This window comes from Pituophis catenifer, unplaced genomic scaffold, assembly GCF_029215685.1.
Source record: "Pituophis catenifer annectens isolate HBS135680 unplaced genomic scaffold, rPitCat1.0.hap2 SCAF_14, whole genome shotgun sequence".
In the NCBI taxonomy this organism is placed as follows: domain Eukaryota; kingdom Metazoa; phylum Chordata; class Lepidosauria; order Squamata; family Colubridae; genus Pituophis; species Pituophis catenifer.
The window spans coordinates 973,543-990,000 of NW_027256894.1; the positions used below are offsets into that span (position 1 = coordinate 973,543).

The 16,458-nt window shown below is 44.5% G+C and overlaps 1 protein-coding gene across 4 annotated transcripts in view; it reads right to left on the reverse strand.

The window, feature by feature from the left end:
* LOC139324118 (transducin-like enhancer protein 3) overlaps window positions 1–15,086 on the reverse strand; it is an 84,475-nt gene extending 69,389 nt beyond the window's left edge. For 3 of the 4 annotated variants that reach the window (XM_070953788.1, XM_070953787.1, XM_070953786.1), the window contains exons 1-4: window positions 14,890–15,086; window positions 14,261–14,361; window positions 12,595–12,658; window positions 8,605–8,649 (exon numbers count right to left, since the gene is read on the reverse strand). In XM_070953788.1, the coding sequence (XP_070809889.1) occupies window positions 8,605–8,649; window positions 12,595–12,658; window positions 14,261–14,361; window positions 14,890–14,913 (234 nt within the window). In that variant the 5' untranslated portion in view covers window positions 14,914–15,086. Of the gene's footprint in view, window positions 1–8,604; window positions 8,650–12,594; window positions 12,659–14,260; window positions 14,467–14,889 lie in introns of those variants that run through there. The other variant, XM_070953784.1, reaches the window with a different exon arrangement.
* Window positions 15,087–16,458: the final 1,372 nt, after the last annotated feature.

The following is a 16,458-nucleotide window of genomic DNA, read 5'->3' on the forward strand; positions in this document are numbered from 1 at the left end:
TTTGCTTACAGGAAACTCATATTAGAATACAAGATCAAAAATATTTGATAAATTCTAGATTAGGAACACAGTTTATAGCTTCAAATTCAGAGAAAAAGAATGGTGTAGTGATTTATACAAATAAAAGACTGCCAACAAAAATTATAGAAGCAGATGATTGTGGAAGATATATAGCAATAGAACTTCTTACAGATAATGGCCCAATCTTGGTGATTGGAATTTATGCTCCTAATCAGCAACAAGAAAATTTTTATAAATTATTGCATTCTAAAGTACTACAATGGGACTATAGATCTATCTTACTTATGGGAGATTGGAATGGAGTAATAGATCTTAAAATAGATAAGAAGAGCTTGGCAAAATCATGTGTCAAACTACCACAGGCTTTTTTTGATATGAAAGAAGATTTGGAATTGAAAGATATTTGGAGAGTGCATAACCCAAAAGAACTGGACTTTACTTTTTTTTTCAGATAGACACAGATCCTTCTCTAGGATTGATTTTATTTTACTTACAGTTGATTTACTCTCAAAAACAAAGAAAACAAAGATATTTCCGAGAACTTTATCAGACCACAGCCCGGTATGGATAGAAATAGAAATGGGAAAGAATGAGAGAAGATCTTGGAGAGTAAATGAAAATTTGTTTAGATATGAAAAGAATGTAAATGAACTTAAGAAACAAATGAAAATTTTTTTTGAAATGAATTTGAATAAGGGTACTCCTATTGAAATTGTTTGGGATGCGAGTAAGGCGTATATGCGGGGGGTACTGATTTATATGAACTCTAAACACAAATCAAATCGACAAAGAAAAAGACTAGAATTGGAAGGAGAGATAAAGAAAAAAGAGCAATTGCTTATAAAAAATCCAACAGATGAAAAATTACAAGGAGTTATAAAACTTTTGAAAGATCAATTCCATATGCTTACAGCGGAACAAGCAGCAACTAATTTACAATTTGCGAAACATAATACATTTTGTAATGCCAATAAACCGGGCAGGTGGTTGGCTTACACATTGAGGAAACAGCAGAGTACTCGGACTATTGGGAGTATTGAGTATAGAGGAAAGGAAGTATTTCAACAAAGACTAATTAAAGAAGCCTTTTTAGATTATTATACCAAGCTATATGCTAAAGATGATATACAGAATGAATTTATAAATAAATACCTAGAAGAAAAGAGAGTTATAAAAATCTCTAATGATCAAAAGGAAAGAACGAGTTTACCAATAACAGCTGAGTAGATTATTATTGCTATTAAACAACTGAAAACAGCTAAAGCTCCAGGAACGGATGGTTTAACTGCAGTGTATTATAAAACTTTACAAGCAGAAATGATTGAACATCTTAAAGACTTATTTTGTAGTATACAACAAGGGGGAAAAATACCCCCTTCATGGAAAGCAGCTTTTGTTTCTTTGATACCGAAAGAGGAGGTAGGTTCTACAAAACTGGAAAATTTTAGACCAATATCTCTCCTGAATACGGATTATAAAATTTTTGCGAAAGTATTAGCCAACAGATTAATGCCAGTTATTCAAGAGGTGATTCATCATGATCAAGCAGGATTTATAGAAGGCAGATATATGAAGGATAATGTGAGGCAAATTATAGACTTACTGGAATATCTTGAGAAGAATAAACAGATCTCTGCAGTGCTGGCGTTTGAGATGCGGAGAAGGCCTTTGATCGAGTGAATTGGAACTTTCTATTAAAGACTTTAAAAAAGATGGACTTTGGGGATTAGTTTGTACAGGCGGTTGTAGCAATTTATCAAGAACAAACAGCACAAATTATTATTAATGGAAGTTTAACTACAAATTTTAGTATAGAAAAAGGTACAAGACAAGGTTGTCCGCTATCCCCGTTGTTGTTTATTCTAACTTTAGAAGTCTTGTTGAATACAATACGGGATTCGAGCATTTTGAAGGGAATAGTGATAAGGCAAGAGGATTACAGAACAAGGGCATTTGCAGATGATCTGGTTGTTACCCTAACACAGCCGATGGAATCAATAATCCAGATGAAAGACATTATAGAAGAATATGGTATGGTATCAGGATTTAGATTGAATCAGAAAAAAACCAAGATGATAGTTAAAAATATGACAGTTGATCAAAAGAAGGAACTGGAAAGGAAGGCAGGCTTTGAAATGGTATGAAAGGTGAGATATCTAGGAGTTCAAGTTGCAGATTCAAATATAAAACTGTTTCAAAATAACTATGAGGTGTTGTGGTGAAAGGTACAAAAGGATATGGAAACCTGGAAAAAACTGCAGCTGTCTTTACTTGGAAGAATAGCAGCAGTTAAAATGAATGTTCTACCTAGATTTTTATTTTTGTTTCAAATGATTCCGGTGCTTAAAAGTGATAAATACTTGATGGAATGGCAAAAAGGAGTGAATAAGTTTGTTTGGAATGAGAAAAAGCCAAGAGTTAAATTGAAAATTATGCAAGATGTTCGTGAAAGGGGTGGTCTTAAACTTCCAAACCTGCGACTGTATTATGAAGCTGCAGCGTTTACACAAGCAAGTGACTGGTTTGGAAGGACAAAGACTGGAATATTGAATATAGAAAGTCATGATCTTGAATTTGGTTGGCATGCATATTTATTTTATGAAAACAAGATGGATAAAGTATTCAATAGCCATATACTTAGAAGCTCCTTGATGAGAGTATGGAAGAAGCACCGACTCAAATGGGATTATAAAATACCGTTGTGGTTGGATCTTGGTCACATTATACGGAATATAAATTTAAAGTCACTCGGAGGGGGGTTATATAAAGAAGTACTTTTTAATGATGGGGGCAGATGGCAACTAAAGACATTGAGCACACTGTTGGAAGAAGGGATTAATTTAACTTGGTTACAGTGTAATCAACTTCAACTGAGATGGAGAGAAGATCAAAAAACTGGTTTAATGTTGCATGAAGAATTGGTTAGACAGATAAAAGAGAAAGGCCCAATGCATATTAAGAGGGTTTATAATGTTTTGTTAGAAAGAGATTCAGAAAATGAATTGGTTAAAGATTGTATGATAAAATGGGCGCAAAATTTTGGAGAATCAGTTATGATGGAAACTTGGGAAAAAATATGGGTTCAGAATGTTAATGTTACGGTGTGTGTAAAAAGTATTTGTTGCTTGTGCAACGAGCAGAGCAGAAACACACAGGGAAGGAGATAAACGTGTAGCTCGTGTGAGAAAAATACTTTATATACAAGATAATAAGCAGTCTCGGTGTAGGTAAAACAGTCCAAGGTCATAAACAGTAATATCAGTCCAGTAAGTATCTTCCCTTACCAAAGCAAACAGACTTTAGTAACTCTCGGTATACAGTACCATATAACAATCCAGTCCATATAACAATCCAGTCCATATAACCAATCAGCAGAAAGACGCAGGAAGCAACAGGAACAGGAACAATCAGGAACAAAGAACGCTTCTCTGCGCTGCTTATGTATGCACTGTAGCCTAATTACAGGGTTCAGCAAACCCTGATTACGTGGCTCAGTTGTTTCTTAAAGAAACAGATATATTGCCTGACCAACAAGTTAGGAGTAAGCTACAAGCTGAACCTAACAGTTAAGTTTACACAGTCGCAGAATTTAAGGGAGAATTTTTATAAAATGTTTTATAGGTGGCATTTAGATCCTAAGAAATTGTCATGCATGTATCCTAATGTTCAACCGAAATGTTGGAGATGTGACTGCTTAGATGCTACATATATGGTGGACGTGCAAGAAAGCCAAGGCTTTCTGGATAAAAATTTGGTGGGTTATGCAAAATGTTTTAAAGAAAAAAATTCAATTTTCTCCTCATTTGTTTTTACTGGGTATAGTTAAGGGTTTTTCAGTGGGTGAAACAAAATTGATATTGTATATGGTGACAGCAGCTAGGTTATTGATTGGTCAATATTGGAAAAGGGTTGATGTGCCTACAATTCAAGAATGGACTTTGAAGATGGCCAGTTTTGCAGAAATGGCGAAGATATCAGCATACTTAAAAGACCGGAATCAAGAGACTTATGTATGGGAGTGGAAGAAATGGATAGATTATGTGCAGAATAAATATCAAACTAGGAAGTATCAAATAGCTTTTAGCTAAATGTTGTGTAGAAATGTATAGTTTATAGGGGGCAAAATAGATTACTGCTATATAGTGCACAGGGGGGAGAATAGAGGGGTGGTAAAGTATGATATAATATAATGTGGATGGATTTCACCTTGGGGAAGTCATGGGGAGGGAGGGTTTGGGGGGGTTAGGGAGGGATGGGGGGGGAAATGGGGAAAAAATTGATGTTTGTAAAACTTTTTCAATAAAAAATAAATAAATAAATAACTTTTTCAGCCCTCTGAGTAGTCCATATGCACAAAAGGACTACCCAGAGGGCTGAAAAATTGATTTCTGACAGGTCCTCGCACTTTTGACCGGTCTTCGCACTTATGACTGGTCATCATTTATGCCCATTGTAGCATTCTTAACAACCATGTCACAACTGCTTCTCTTCACCATGGTGACAAGATAGGGCAAAAATGTAAAATGTGAGGACAGTCGTAAGTTCGAGGACTGGTCAAAAGTGCGAGGACCAGTCAGAAATAACTTTTTCAGCCCTCTGAGTAGTCCACATGCATAAAAGGATACAGCAATAGAGAGGGATGAAGGAAGGGAAGGGAAATTAGAGTAGGAGTGAGGGTAAGAGAGGGAGGAAGAGAGGAGGAGAAGGAGAAAGGAAGAGGAAGTAGGGAGGAGAAGAAGAGGAGGAGGAAGAGAAAGTAAGAAGGAAAGAAAAGACAGAGGTGGTAGGTTTGAGGAGAAAGATTGCTGTACAATAAAAAAGATGAAAGGGAAGAAAGCCAACCCCAAACAAATATAAAGATATTAAGATAAAGAATGAATTGTTAAACTTTAAGGAATAAAAGAGAATAAATATGAATAAATAACAATAATTAGAAACACATACAAACATACAATGTATTTTCTTTTGTAGGAAGTTAGCACCCACCCCTTTCCTGGAAGAGTGAAATATTTTAGGAAATATGAAAAAGGCAGAATATTATATTTCCCTGGGATAAGGATGTTTTGAAGCAGCCCCCATCTTCCTGCACCCACCCTTTGTCAATGGGCCATTAAGGCCTGGGCCAGTCTATTCTACATAACAAAGATCTACCTCCTTCAGGCAGAGCCATAGTAGGAATTGCCCAAGATCCAATAAAGATAGGATTAGCCCTTTACCCATCAAGCAACAGAAACTCACCACATGTGACCTGGGAAGCACATGTGACCATCAGCCAGAAGGCTAGTTAAGACCCCCACCCCCTGGGAGTCTGACAAACAATCAGGATACTCTTTCGTGGCCCCAAGAAATGCAGAGCCAGAGAGAGCATAAAAACCCGAGGATTTACTGTATCTGCCCCTTTTCTGTTCAGGAACTCAAGCCATGTGATCCTGTCCACCATTAAACCATCTTTCCAAGCAGTCTCCATGTTTCCAGTGTCTTTTTCCCCACTTGGAGCAGAACCTAGAAGGAGATTTCTTCCAACACTTGAACAGAGTATTTGGCCGGTTCACAAATTTGAACAGTGTTTAGTCATTTCAATTAAATTTACAATTTCTATATTTCCTTTTTGCCATATTTATTCCTCATCTATTTTTGTAAAAAACCAATATTACCCTTCATCCTCATCTCTAATCTTAATCAAATTCAAGTTTTCCCTTCTATTCTATATTATGCCCCTTCCCATTGTCATCTATTTTTATATCCATCCTCACATTGGTTAATTATGTAATATTACAGTTGTTTAATATAAATTCAACATTTTAATATAGATCAATTAGTTACATAACTACCTTTTTTGTATATTAATCAATATGAACATGAATATTCCAATTATTTCCATGCAATCCAATTTCTTACAAATCAATTAATTATATTTATCAATAATAATAAACCAAATAATTTCCCCCATATATTCCTCCAAACCACAACTTAACCATTTCTGCTTTCAACACAATATACAATTAGTAGTATCTCAATTATTACAATTCCCTAGTTAAATAGAGCTTTTTTTCTTTTGTGTTTTAAAATCTTGAACTCTCCTCTTTTTCCCTAAATTTCCCATTGTTTGCACCTACCTTTTTTGGTGAGGAAAAAGAAATCTGCCTACCTAATTTTCCAACTTGCAGCAACAGCAAAGCCAACAGCCTCTTTACTTCCAGTTTCGTTTTTCAGCATAGCTAGGGGGAAAAAAATCAGCACTCTTTGCAAGCAAGCAGCAGAGCCCTGAGCAAAACAGCTGAGAGCAAATCAGCTGAGGGTCGGGAGCCGATTTAATCAAGGGCTAATTAGCCTATGCTGAAGCTCCATGGGCCAATAAAATTACAAAAAAACACCGAACCATTTGTTAAATTGCTGGCTCGCCCGCCCCCACCCACCACTACTTATTGGCAATAAATAGTGGTGCGGAGGGGCAGGGCAAGCCAGCAATTTAACAAACGGTTCGGCTATAGGGCGGCCCTTTGAAGCCCCGCGGCAAGAATTTAAACCGTTTTTTTTCCTCTAGCCATCAGCTGGGACTCAGGAAGCAGCAATAGATTGGGAGTGGGCAGGGTAAGCGAACGGCCGGCGAGCCAACAGAGCAGAGAGTGAGGGTGAGTGAAGGCGTGGGGGGGGGCGAGAGACGGCTTTGGCGATCCCTGTGAAATGGCCATTTGACCCCCAAAGGGGTCGTGACCCCCAGGTTGAGAACTGCTGCTATAGAGCACTGCACACCAGAACAACTAGGCACAAGAACATTTTTTTCCCGAACGCCATCACTCTGCTAAACAAATAATTCCCTCAATACTGTCAAACTATTTACTAAATCTGCACTACTATTAATCTTCTCATCATTCCCATCACCCATCTCCTCCCACTTATGACTGTATGACTGTAACTATGTTGCTGGTATCCTTACGATTTATATTGATATTGTTTCCTGATTGCTTATTTGTACCCTATGACTAACATTAAGTGTTGTACCTTATGATTCTTGATGAATGTATCTTTTCTTTTATGTATACTGAAAGCATATGGACCAAGACAAATTCCTTGTGTGTCCAATCACACTTGGCCAATAAAAAATTCTATTCTATTCTATTCTATTCTATTCTATTCTATTCTATTCTATTCTATTCTATTCTATTCTATTCTATTCTATTCTATTCTAATCAGAAATCCACTTTTCAAGGCACCTGCAAAAAGAAGCAGCCAGATGCTTTGTGACCTTAATGAAGCATCTGATGGGTGATACCAATTCATAGCCATCAGCCAGATGAGTGCCATCTCTGCTAACTGCAAGATGCCCAGCAGATGGTGGACGAGGGAAGGAACTGGAAAGGGGAATCTGGGTTCAAATTGGGAAAGGTTCACAGGGGTGTCAAGCAGGCCACCTTCTGTTTGCCAACCAATTTGGCAGAACTGTAATTAGGGGAAATGAGAGGACAGCATGCTAGGATCTGGCTTGAGCTCCTGAATGAACGGTGGGATATTTTCCCAATAAGGAAATAAATATAGTAAAATGCACTCTTGAAATTCCAAGATATATTACAGTTGAAAAAATACTGCCAGAATTTAGCTACAACAGCTGAAATGAAGTTTACTCGCAAAGTCAAGGAAGCCCCATTGTTCTATGGATTCTTTAGTCATCCTGAATTCAGGCCAAGGGAAAAAAGCACTCCCCGTGTTTTTTGGCCCCACCCACAATTGCACCCCAAAGTCTACAGCAGGCATCCTCAAACTACGGCCTGCAGGCTGGATGTGGCCCACCGACCCAATTTATCCAGCCTGCGGAGTGGTGGGGTTAAGCCCCACCCCTTGCCTCTCTCCTCCCAGCCACTTCCTGCATAGCTGGCTTTTCCTGGCTGATGGGGGCCTGGGGAGGCCTCCTCCAGCCGTCGCCCTTATCTTCCACTGTCCAGCCACACTTCCCACTTCTGGTCATTTCAATGGTTCAACGCTCAACACACATTGCTGTCGCAAAGGTAAGGCCGAAAGGCGCGGGTGGGCAGAGGAGGCCTGCGGGCAGGCAGGGGTTAAAGGAGGCAAAAAAAGGATGAAAACTGCCCGATTTTGGCCAAAAAATGAGCCATTTTTGCCTGGTTTTGGGCTGCAGAATACTTCTGGAGGTGGGGTGGGGTGTGTGAAAGGAGACAAAAAAACAGGTGAAAATTGCTGCAAAACAGTTTCTTGAAGTGGACCACTAGACTCCTAAACAACTGAAAAAATGATCTAGTAAAAAGAAAAGGCAACCAAAAGAGCAATGTGCAAACAGAAGCAATTAAAACACCCCCAGGAGCAAAACAAATTAAAGTTTAATTTGTGTGCATTGTTCAATGGACTGTCAAATTGGCCACACCCAACTAATCACATGACCACCTGGCCACTCCCACCTAGTCACATGACCACCTAGCCACACCCACCCAGCCGATCCGGCCCCCCAGCAGTCTGTGGGACCGTGAATTGCCCCCCCCCCCCGTTTAAAAAGTTTGAGGACCCCTGGTTTACAGAGTTCATTCTGAGACTCCCTTGGGAAAGACAGGGGCTTTCAAGGAAGACACTCACCTGCTTGTGCATTTCAATGTTCAACCCGTAAGACATTTCATAGTACTGAAAAACAAAAGAGGCACAAGCTTTTTACTAACGATGCAAGAAATGTTTGGCTGAAACTAAGCATGCCCAAAATTCAACATCAAAATGATAACACTGGATTTATTAGGACCTTGAACACCTCAGTTTTATTACAGGTCACCCTGGCAAAACTAGAAAAAGACTGACATCACAAACTGAGCCCCCGCTGCCTCCAGGAAGTGCACAGCTCAGGCAATTCTGGGAAGCCTCCCTGGGGCTCCCTCCAACACTACAAAGTAAGGCATAAGGTGCTCAGCGTAGAGGAAGCCATGGGGTTGGATACCATCACCACCCATCAACTCAGGAACATAATGATCCAGGACAGCAGAAGCTCCCTGCCGCAACCACCCAATTTACAAACAATGCCAACTAGGCCAGGCTTTTCTATATAGAGAGTGACACAATACAATGCTTAGACCAGCGGTTCTCAACCTGGGAGTCGCGACCCCTTTGGGGGTCGAACGGCCATTTCACAGGGGTTGCCAAAGCCCTCTCTCGCCCCCCCACGCCTTCACTCACCCTCTCTCTCTGCTCTGTTGGATCGCCGGCCATTCGTTTACCCCGCCCACTCCCAATCTATTGCTGCCTCCGGAGGCCCTCTGATGGCTAGAGGGAAAAAAGCTGTTTAAATTCTTGCCAGGGGCTTCAAAGGGCTGTCCTACAGCTGATCAGTGTTAAAAGAAAACAAATGAGTAGATCGCTGCCTGCAAATACAAATGGGTAGACCCAGTGGTGGGATTCTACTTTGGTAGAACCGGTTGTTAAGTAGTTAAGCCAGTGGTTGCCAAAGTGGGTGGTACCACCCCCTGGGGGGCGGTGGGATGCCTTAGGGGGGCGGTAAGCGGCAAGGGGGGCGGCAGAGGGACGCTAGAGGCAAAGGGGGGCGACAGGGGGGCTAAGTGGCAAGGAGGGTGGCCCCCCCTTTGGCCTGTGCCTCGCAGCACTTACCTCCTTGCAAGCAAACAGCAAGAAAAAAACAGCATCTTTCAGCTTCAGCATAGGTTAATTAGCATGATTAGATCGGCCTCCGACTCTCAGCTGATTCACTCTCAGCTGTTTTGCAGGCTCGTTTACAAGCTCTTGTTTTGCAAGCTCTTTGCTTGCTGCAGAGTGCTGGAGCAGATTTTTTTTTTCCCTAGCTAAAAGGAAACTGAAAGTAAAGCAGGCTCTGCTGCAACGTGACAAAATGAGGCAGGGAGAGAGATTTCTTTTTCTTTCTCCTCACCAAAAAAGGTAGGTGCAAACAATGGGAAATTTAGGGCAAAAGAAGAGAGTTCAAGATTTTAAAACACAAAAGAAAAAAGCTCTATTTAACTAGGGAATTGTAATAATTGAGATACTATTAATTGTGTATTGTGTTGAAAGCAGAAATGGTTAAGTTGTGGTTTGGAGAAATATATGGGGGAAATTATTTGGTTTATTATTATTGGTAAATATAATTAATTGGATTGCATGGAAATAATTGGAATATTCATGTTCATATTGATTAATATACAAAAAAGATAGTTATGTAACTAATTTATCTATATTAAAATGTTGAATTTGTATTAAACAACTGTATTACATAATTACATAATTAACCAATGTGAGGATGGATATAAAAATAGATGACAATGGGAAGGGGTATAATATAGAAGGGAAAAATTGAATTTGATTAAGATTAGAGATGAGGATGAAGGGTAATATTGGTTTTTTTAAAAAAATAGATGAGGAATAAATATGGCAAAAAGGAAATATAGAAATTGTAAATTTAATTGAAATGATTAAACACTGTTTAACTTTGTGAACCGGCCAAATACTCTGTTCAAAGAAAATACATTGTATGTTTGTATGCGTGTTTCTAACTATTGTTATTTATTCATATTTGTTCTTTTTTATTCTTTAAAGTTTAACAATTCATTCTTTATCTTAATATCTTTATATTTGTTTGGGGTTGGCTTTCTTCCCATTCATCTTTTTTATTGTACAGCAATCTTTCTCCTCAAACCTACCACCTCTCTCTTTTCTTTCCTTTCCCCCCTCTTCTTCTCCTCCCTACTTCCTCTTCCTTTCTCCTTCTCCTCCTCTTTTCCTCCCTCTCTTACCCTCTCTCCTACTCTAATTTCCCTTCCCTTCTTTCATCCCTCTCTATTGCTGTATCCTTTTATGCATATGGACTACTTAGAGGGCTGGAAAAGTTATTTTTGACTGGTCCTTGCACTTTTGACCAGTCCTCGAACTTACGACTGCCCTCACATTTTACGTTTTTGCCCTATCTTGTCACCATGGTGAAGAGAAGCAGTTGTGAAATGAGTGACATGGTTGTTAAGAATGCTACAATGGGCATAAATGAAGACCAGTCATAAGTGTGAAGACTGGTCAAAAGTGCGAGGACCTGTCAGAAATCACTTTTTTCAGCCCTCTGGGTAGTCCTTTTGTGCATATGGACTACTCAGAGGGCTGAAAAAGTTATTTTTGACTGGTCCTTGCACTTTTGACCAGTTCTCGAATTTACGACTGTCCTCACATTTTACGTTTTTTGCCCTATCTTATCACCATGGTGAAAAGAAGCAGTTGTGAAATGAGTAACATGGTTGTTAAGAATGCTGCACGGGCATAAATGTGAGGATGGTCATAAGTGTGAGGACCAGTCAAAAATAACTTTTTCAGCCCTCTGAGTAGTCCCTATACACATAGCCATGGCCACCCGGTCACATGACCTCCAAGCCACGCCCACAAAACAAGCCACGCCCACAAAACCGGTAGTAAAAAAATTTAGAACCCACCCCTGTTTGGGGGTCACCACAACATGAGGAACTGTATTAAAGGGTCGCGGCATTAGGAAGGTTGAGAACCACTGGCTTAGACAATAGTTATCCTAGAAAGACTCCATTCACAACTCGAGCTGAGCAGGAACAGGAAACAGGTTGATGGTCTTTCAAGGAATACATAACCAACCTATTTTCTTTACAAGCCCTTTCAACATGCAAGAAAATGGCCACAAACATGCCAGTCTATTTGGAAGCCTGGCAGAAGAATCAGCCACTGCTCTGAAGTCAGGCTGTCTCAGTTTCCCCAGCAAGATGAAGCCACTGGAGAGAGAAGCCTCCTACCCAGAGCAAATCGGGAGTTTTGGGACAGCTTCAGCTGCCTTAAAATCTCAGCAAGCTCCACATACCCAAACGTCATCATATAGGCCAGGCCACCCAAGTTATTGACGTCTGCCTGGAATAATGATTGAACAGCCACAACGGTAGGGATGATTTGTGGCAGCAGTGAATGTGGTGAGGAAAGGATGTCAGGAAGCAAAAGCAGCTGACTACATAGCACAGTGTTCAATTTACCCACCACTGATCTTATATATCCCCTGGGGCAATTATGAGGCCGCCTCCAGCCCAGTAATCCTTCTGGGTGAGTCCCCAAAAAGAGAAGTGACACTGAACACAATTTTGGTACTTTAGCAGAGCATCCCTTCCTGACGTATTCTTCAAGTAGAACTTTGACATGCACCAGCAATCTGTTCAGAGGCAGCAGAAGGACCTGAAGCTCAGGGCCTGCAAAACCCACAAACCACACAGAGCCCTTGCCACACGAGCCTTAAGAGAAACATGCATGCCAGGAACCTCAGACCAGGATCCACAATACAGCAAACAGTTTTCAGGTCACACAACCAGGGCAGTCAGGATTACGGGCCACCTTTTGAGCAAAAGGCCCATGTTAACCAGAGAATTTTCAGTGTCTTCTGTGCAGAGCTGTGCATGCAAGAGTACCCAGGCACCACAGCTAGGGAGATCGGAGACTGCAATTCAGCCAAGCTGTCTCTCCCCTCCAGAGCATGATCATTGGCGCTACTTTTCAGAGCCCCAATAAGCGGGACTCAAAAGTGATGAGCAAGCAGATCCCTCCCAGTCCTGTTCCTGCAGAGCCTGAAAAGAGGTAGCTTACCATGACATAGTGGCGCTGCATTTCCGTCTTTTCATTTGCAAGCTTATCATACTCCACTTTCAGACTAAAAAATAGGAAATTTTAAAGTGACATGACATACATACAAAACATCATTCCTTCAAATACAAAGGAAGGAAACAAGAAAAAAGATGCCCACAAATCCAATATTTTGACATGAAACCCTTCCTTCCTACATGTCTACTAGTTGTGCTCATAAAAAGGTTTAAGCCTTCACAAAAATGAACTCTGGCACTCAGCACGGGAGGCCCAAAGGTCTAGAGAAATACACTCCATTCTCTAAAGCACCCAGAGTGACCGTCCTTCTGAACTCCCTGAATCACAGCCTGCCAAGTATCCATCCAGAGAAAGGATACTCAGGCTGGAAAAAAAGTAAATCCTTGGAGGCTTCAGTTAAAGAGCCACCATTCCTGGAGTTTTTTTTTTTCATACAGGTAATCCTCAATTTACAACAATGGAGCCCAACATTTCTGTTGTTAAGTGGGACCTTTGTTAAGTGAGTTTTGCCCCATTTTATCACCTTTCTTGCCACAATTGTTAAGTGAGTCATATCAGTTGATAAGTTAGTAACCTGGTTGATAAGTGAATTTGGTTTCCCCATTGACTTTGCTTGTCAGAAGGTCACAAAAGGTGATCACTGAACCTTGGACCACAGCAATGGTCGTAAGTATGAATCAGTTGCCAATCATCTGAATTTTGATCATGATTATGGGGATGCTGCACTGGTCGTAACGATTATTATGATTCTTGATGTACACTGAGAACATATGCACCAAGACAAATTCCTTGTGTATCCAATCACACTTGGCCAATAAAAAATTCTATTCTATTCTTTTTTTAGTGCCGTTGTAACTTTGAACGGTCACTAAATGAACTGTTGTAAATCGAGGACTACCTGTACAGTTAAAGCAAACAGCAGGCAAACCCAGTGGGGGTAGGGGTAAGGAAGCCACCAGCTGCTTTGGGCTTCCTTAACACACCGGAAGATGGTATTGCCAAGGCAAAAGAGACAGCAGCATTCAAGAGCCAATGCTTGGCACCACCACGATTTCCAAAGGTAAAGGTTTCCCTGTCAGTCGTGTCCGACTCTGGGCCATAGGGCTCATCTCTGCTTTTTGGGCGAGGGAGCCAGAATTGTCTGAAGACAATTTCCAGGGTCATGTGGCCAGCATGCTTATATGTCAAAAGCGCACAGAACCCTGTTACTTTCCTACCGAAGTGGTACCTATTAATCTCCTTGCATTTGCCTGCTTTCGAACTGCTAGGAGGGGAGAACCTGGGGCGAGGAACGGGAGAAGTAATGGTATTTTACTCCCAAGCAAATGGGGGGCACTGAGGTCCAGAAGCTTTAGGGCACAGCTTGGAATTCAAAGCATTTCTCAGGGGAGCCGATGAAGCTGACTTTGTCTAAATATACAAAAAGGATGAAGGCTATTGCTTAGCACATTGTAAGCCACCCTGAGTCTCCGGAGGAGGGCGGCATATAAATCAAATAAAAAAAAAAAAAAAAAGGAAGGGAAGCAGAAAACAGCATTTGAAGGGGGGGGCTTTCCACAGAGAAGGGGCGCCTACTTCCTGCCCCCCTTATTTAAGCATGCCCCTGAAGGCCTGGCTGAAGGATCCAGCAGACTAAGTGGAGGATGCTCACCTGTGGTACTGCGCCTGCAGAAACTGGAACTCGTCCTTAATCCTGTCACAGGATTCAGCCACTGTGAATTTAAAGCCAGGCTGTCCAGGCTGGTGGGGGCCCTGAGGAAGAGACATGTTGACTGGTGGCCAAGGGGAGCACAGCCACCCCTCCTCATGCTCGCACAACTGGGGTGGAACTTCAGACCCTTTCCCTCCCAACATCATGGGGAAAGGCTGGGAGAACCATCTGGGCTCTCCCCGCAAAAGAGCCGAGCTCAACAGAGGGGGGTGGGTGGGAATTAAGGGTTCCTTGAAAAGAAGTGAAAATTGGAGGGGGCCCTTAATGAGCAAATGACAACAGATATTAATAAAAATATTCCAGACCCTCCCTGACACCTGAGATGCGGTTTTACACACATCGATTCATAAATCAAGTAAACCAACTTGCCAGGACCCCGGCGACTTTCAATGAGCCGTCGTGGCGGATCTATTGCTTCATCTTTCCCCACCCAGTTTAACTGATTGCACGGAAGGAGGGACCGAAGGAAAAACATCGCTAGCCGACCCGACGGGGGTGGGGCTGCTTTGAACCTTGGAGGCGGCCCCGCTTAAGAAAAGGTTCTCCGGGCGAGGCCCGGCGCCACTCACCGGGTGCCGCCCCTGCGGATACATGGCCCGCCCCAGCAGGCCCGCCGCCACGGGTACCAAGTCTCTCTTGAAGCCGGGACAAAAGAGACGAGCGCGGGCGGCTCAGCACCCGCCGCCCCCGACCACCGCCGCCGGCCCCGGGAGCCAGGCGCGCCTCCTCGTTGTCGTCCTCCTCCGGGTGGAGCGGCGGCGGCCGAGATGCCTGCGCCGCCGCTCCCGGGCATCCTAGCCCCCCAGGCTCGCGAGGATTCTTCCCGGCCCGATCCGGCGCCGCTCAGCCAAGCCGCAGAGCTGCGCGCACTACCGGCACTTCGGCTACGCGCCTCGCCAGGCCGCTTCCTGGGATCCGAAGCGGACTAAGTCTGGGCGAAGCGCTGCGCTCCTTCCCGCAGGTAGCCGGGAAACGGCAGGCGAACAAAGCCCGGGTGGACGGGCGGGCCAAGAGAGGCGTCTCCCCCTCCTGCCGCTCCGCGGAAATCCAACGAGGCCGCGGAAGCGCTTCCGCCGCGGAGGCTCCCCGAGCGAACTTCCCACGGTCCGCGCCCCAAGGCGCCCGCTCCGGCCAGGCTCGAGGGGTAAAGCAGGGGCCCCGCGGGGAAAGGAGCCCCTGCCTTCCGCTCCTCTCTCGCCGCGGGGGGAGGGGTCTGGCCGGTTTCCCAGGTCGCCCCGCACCGTCGGCCTCCACTCCAGCTGCGCGGGGGGGGGCGCGGGGGGAGCAGCGGCGGCCGGAGGAAGAAAGAGGGAAGCGAGGCCAGCAGGAGGGGAGGGGCGCGTCCCCGCCGCTCTGCGCCAATCACCGCGCCGGGATCCCACGTGGGGAGCTCCCGCTCTGATTGGGGCCTGGGCGGAGGGGGCGGGGAGCGTCCCGGAGCCCGCAGCGGGGACTGGCCGGCGCTCCTCCTCCGGCGGCTGCAGCTGCGCCGGCCCGGCTCCCTTCGTGCCCTTGGCTTCCGCGGGCGGCGGAGTTCGGCCGCTGCCGTCCGTTCTAGCCGAGGCATTTCGGGGCCGTCCAAGGCTGGGAACCGGGGGAGATGGCAGGCCTCCCGCGGGGAAGGGAAAAGCGAGGCCGCTTCCTTAACCGCGGCTGCTGCACCGCACCGAGGCTCCCGTCCGCCGTAGCCGCCCCGGTCAAGCTAAGCGCGGGGCGGCTCACGGGAGGCGCCAAGCCAGAGATTCGTTCCCGCTTCCCTCGGACTCGCAGCCTCCGCGCGCCCGTTCCCGGTGCTGAGGGCCTGTTCTCGGCGCCCAACCCCGGCCGGGCAGGGTCGGAGCGCTGGCGGGCTGCTGACGGAGGGCCGGGGTCGCGGCAGCCTTTGCGAAGGGCTGGGCCCGGGGCGGGGGGTTGTCGAGCCGCCGGGAGGAGGAAGCAGCCGCGCTTCGCCCGCGGGACATTTCCACAGCGGCGACGCGGCTGGGAAGCGCCGGTGGGAGAAGGTGCCGAGCGCTGCCTCCCGGGCGAGGGTGGTCGCTGTGCCTGAGGCAACGGGACTCCTAGGGGCGTGCAAAGCGCCGGCCGGTCCGCCTCCTCGGGGAGTCGGGGCTTGCCTCACGCGACAAGCGGCCGCCCCG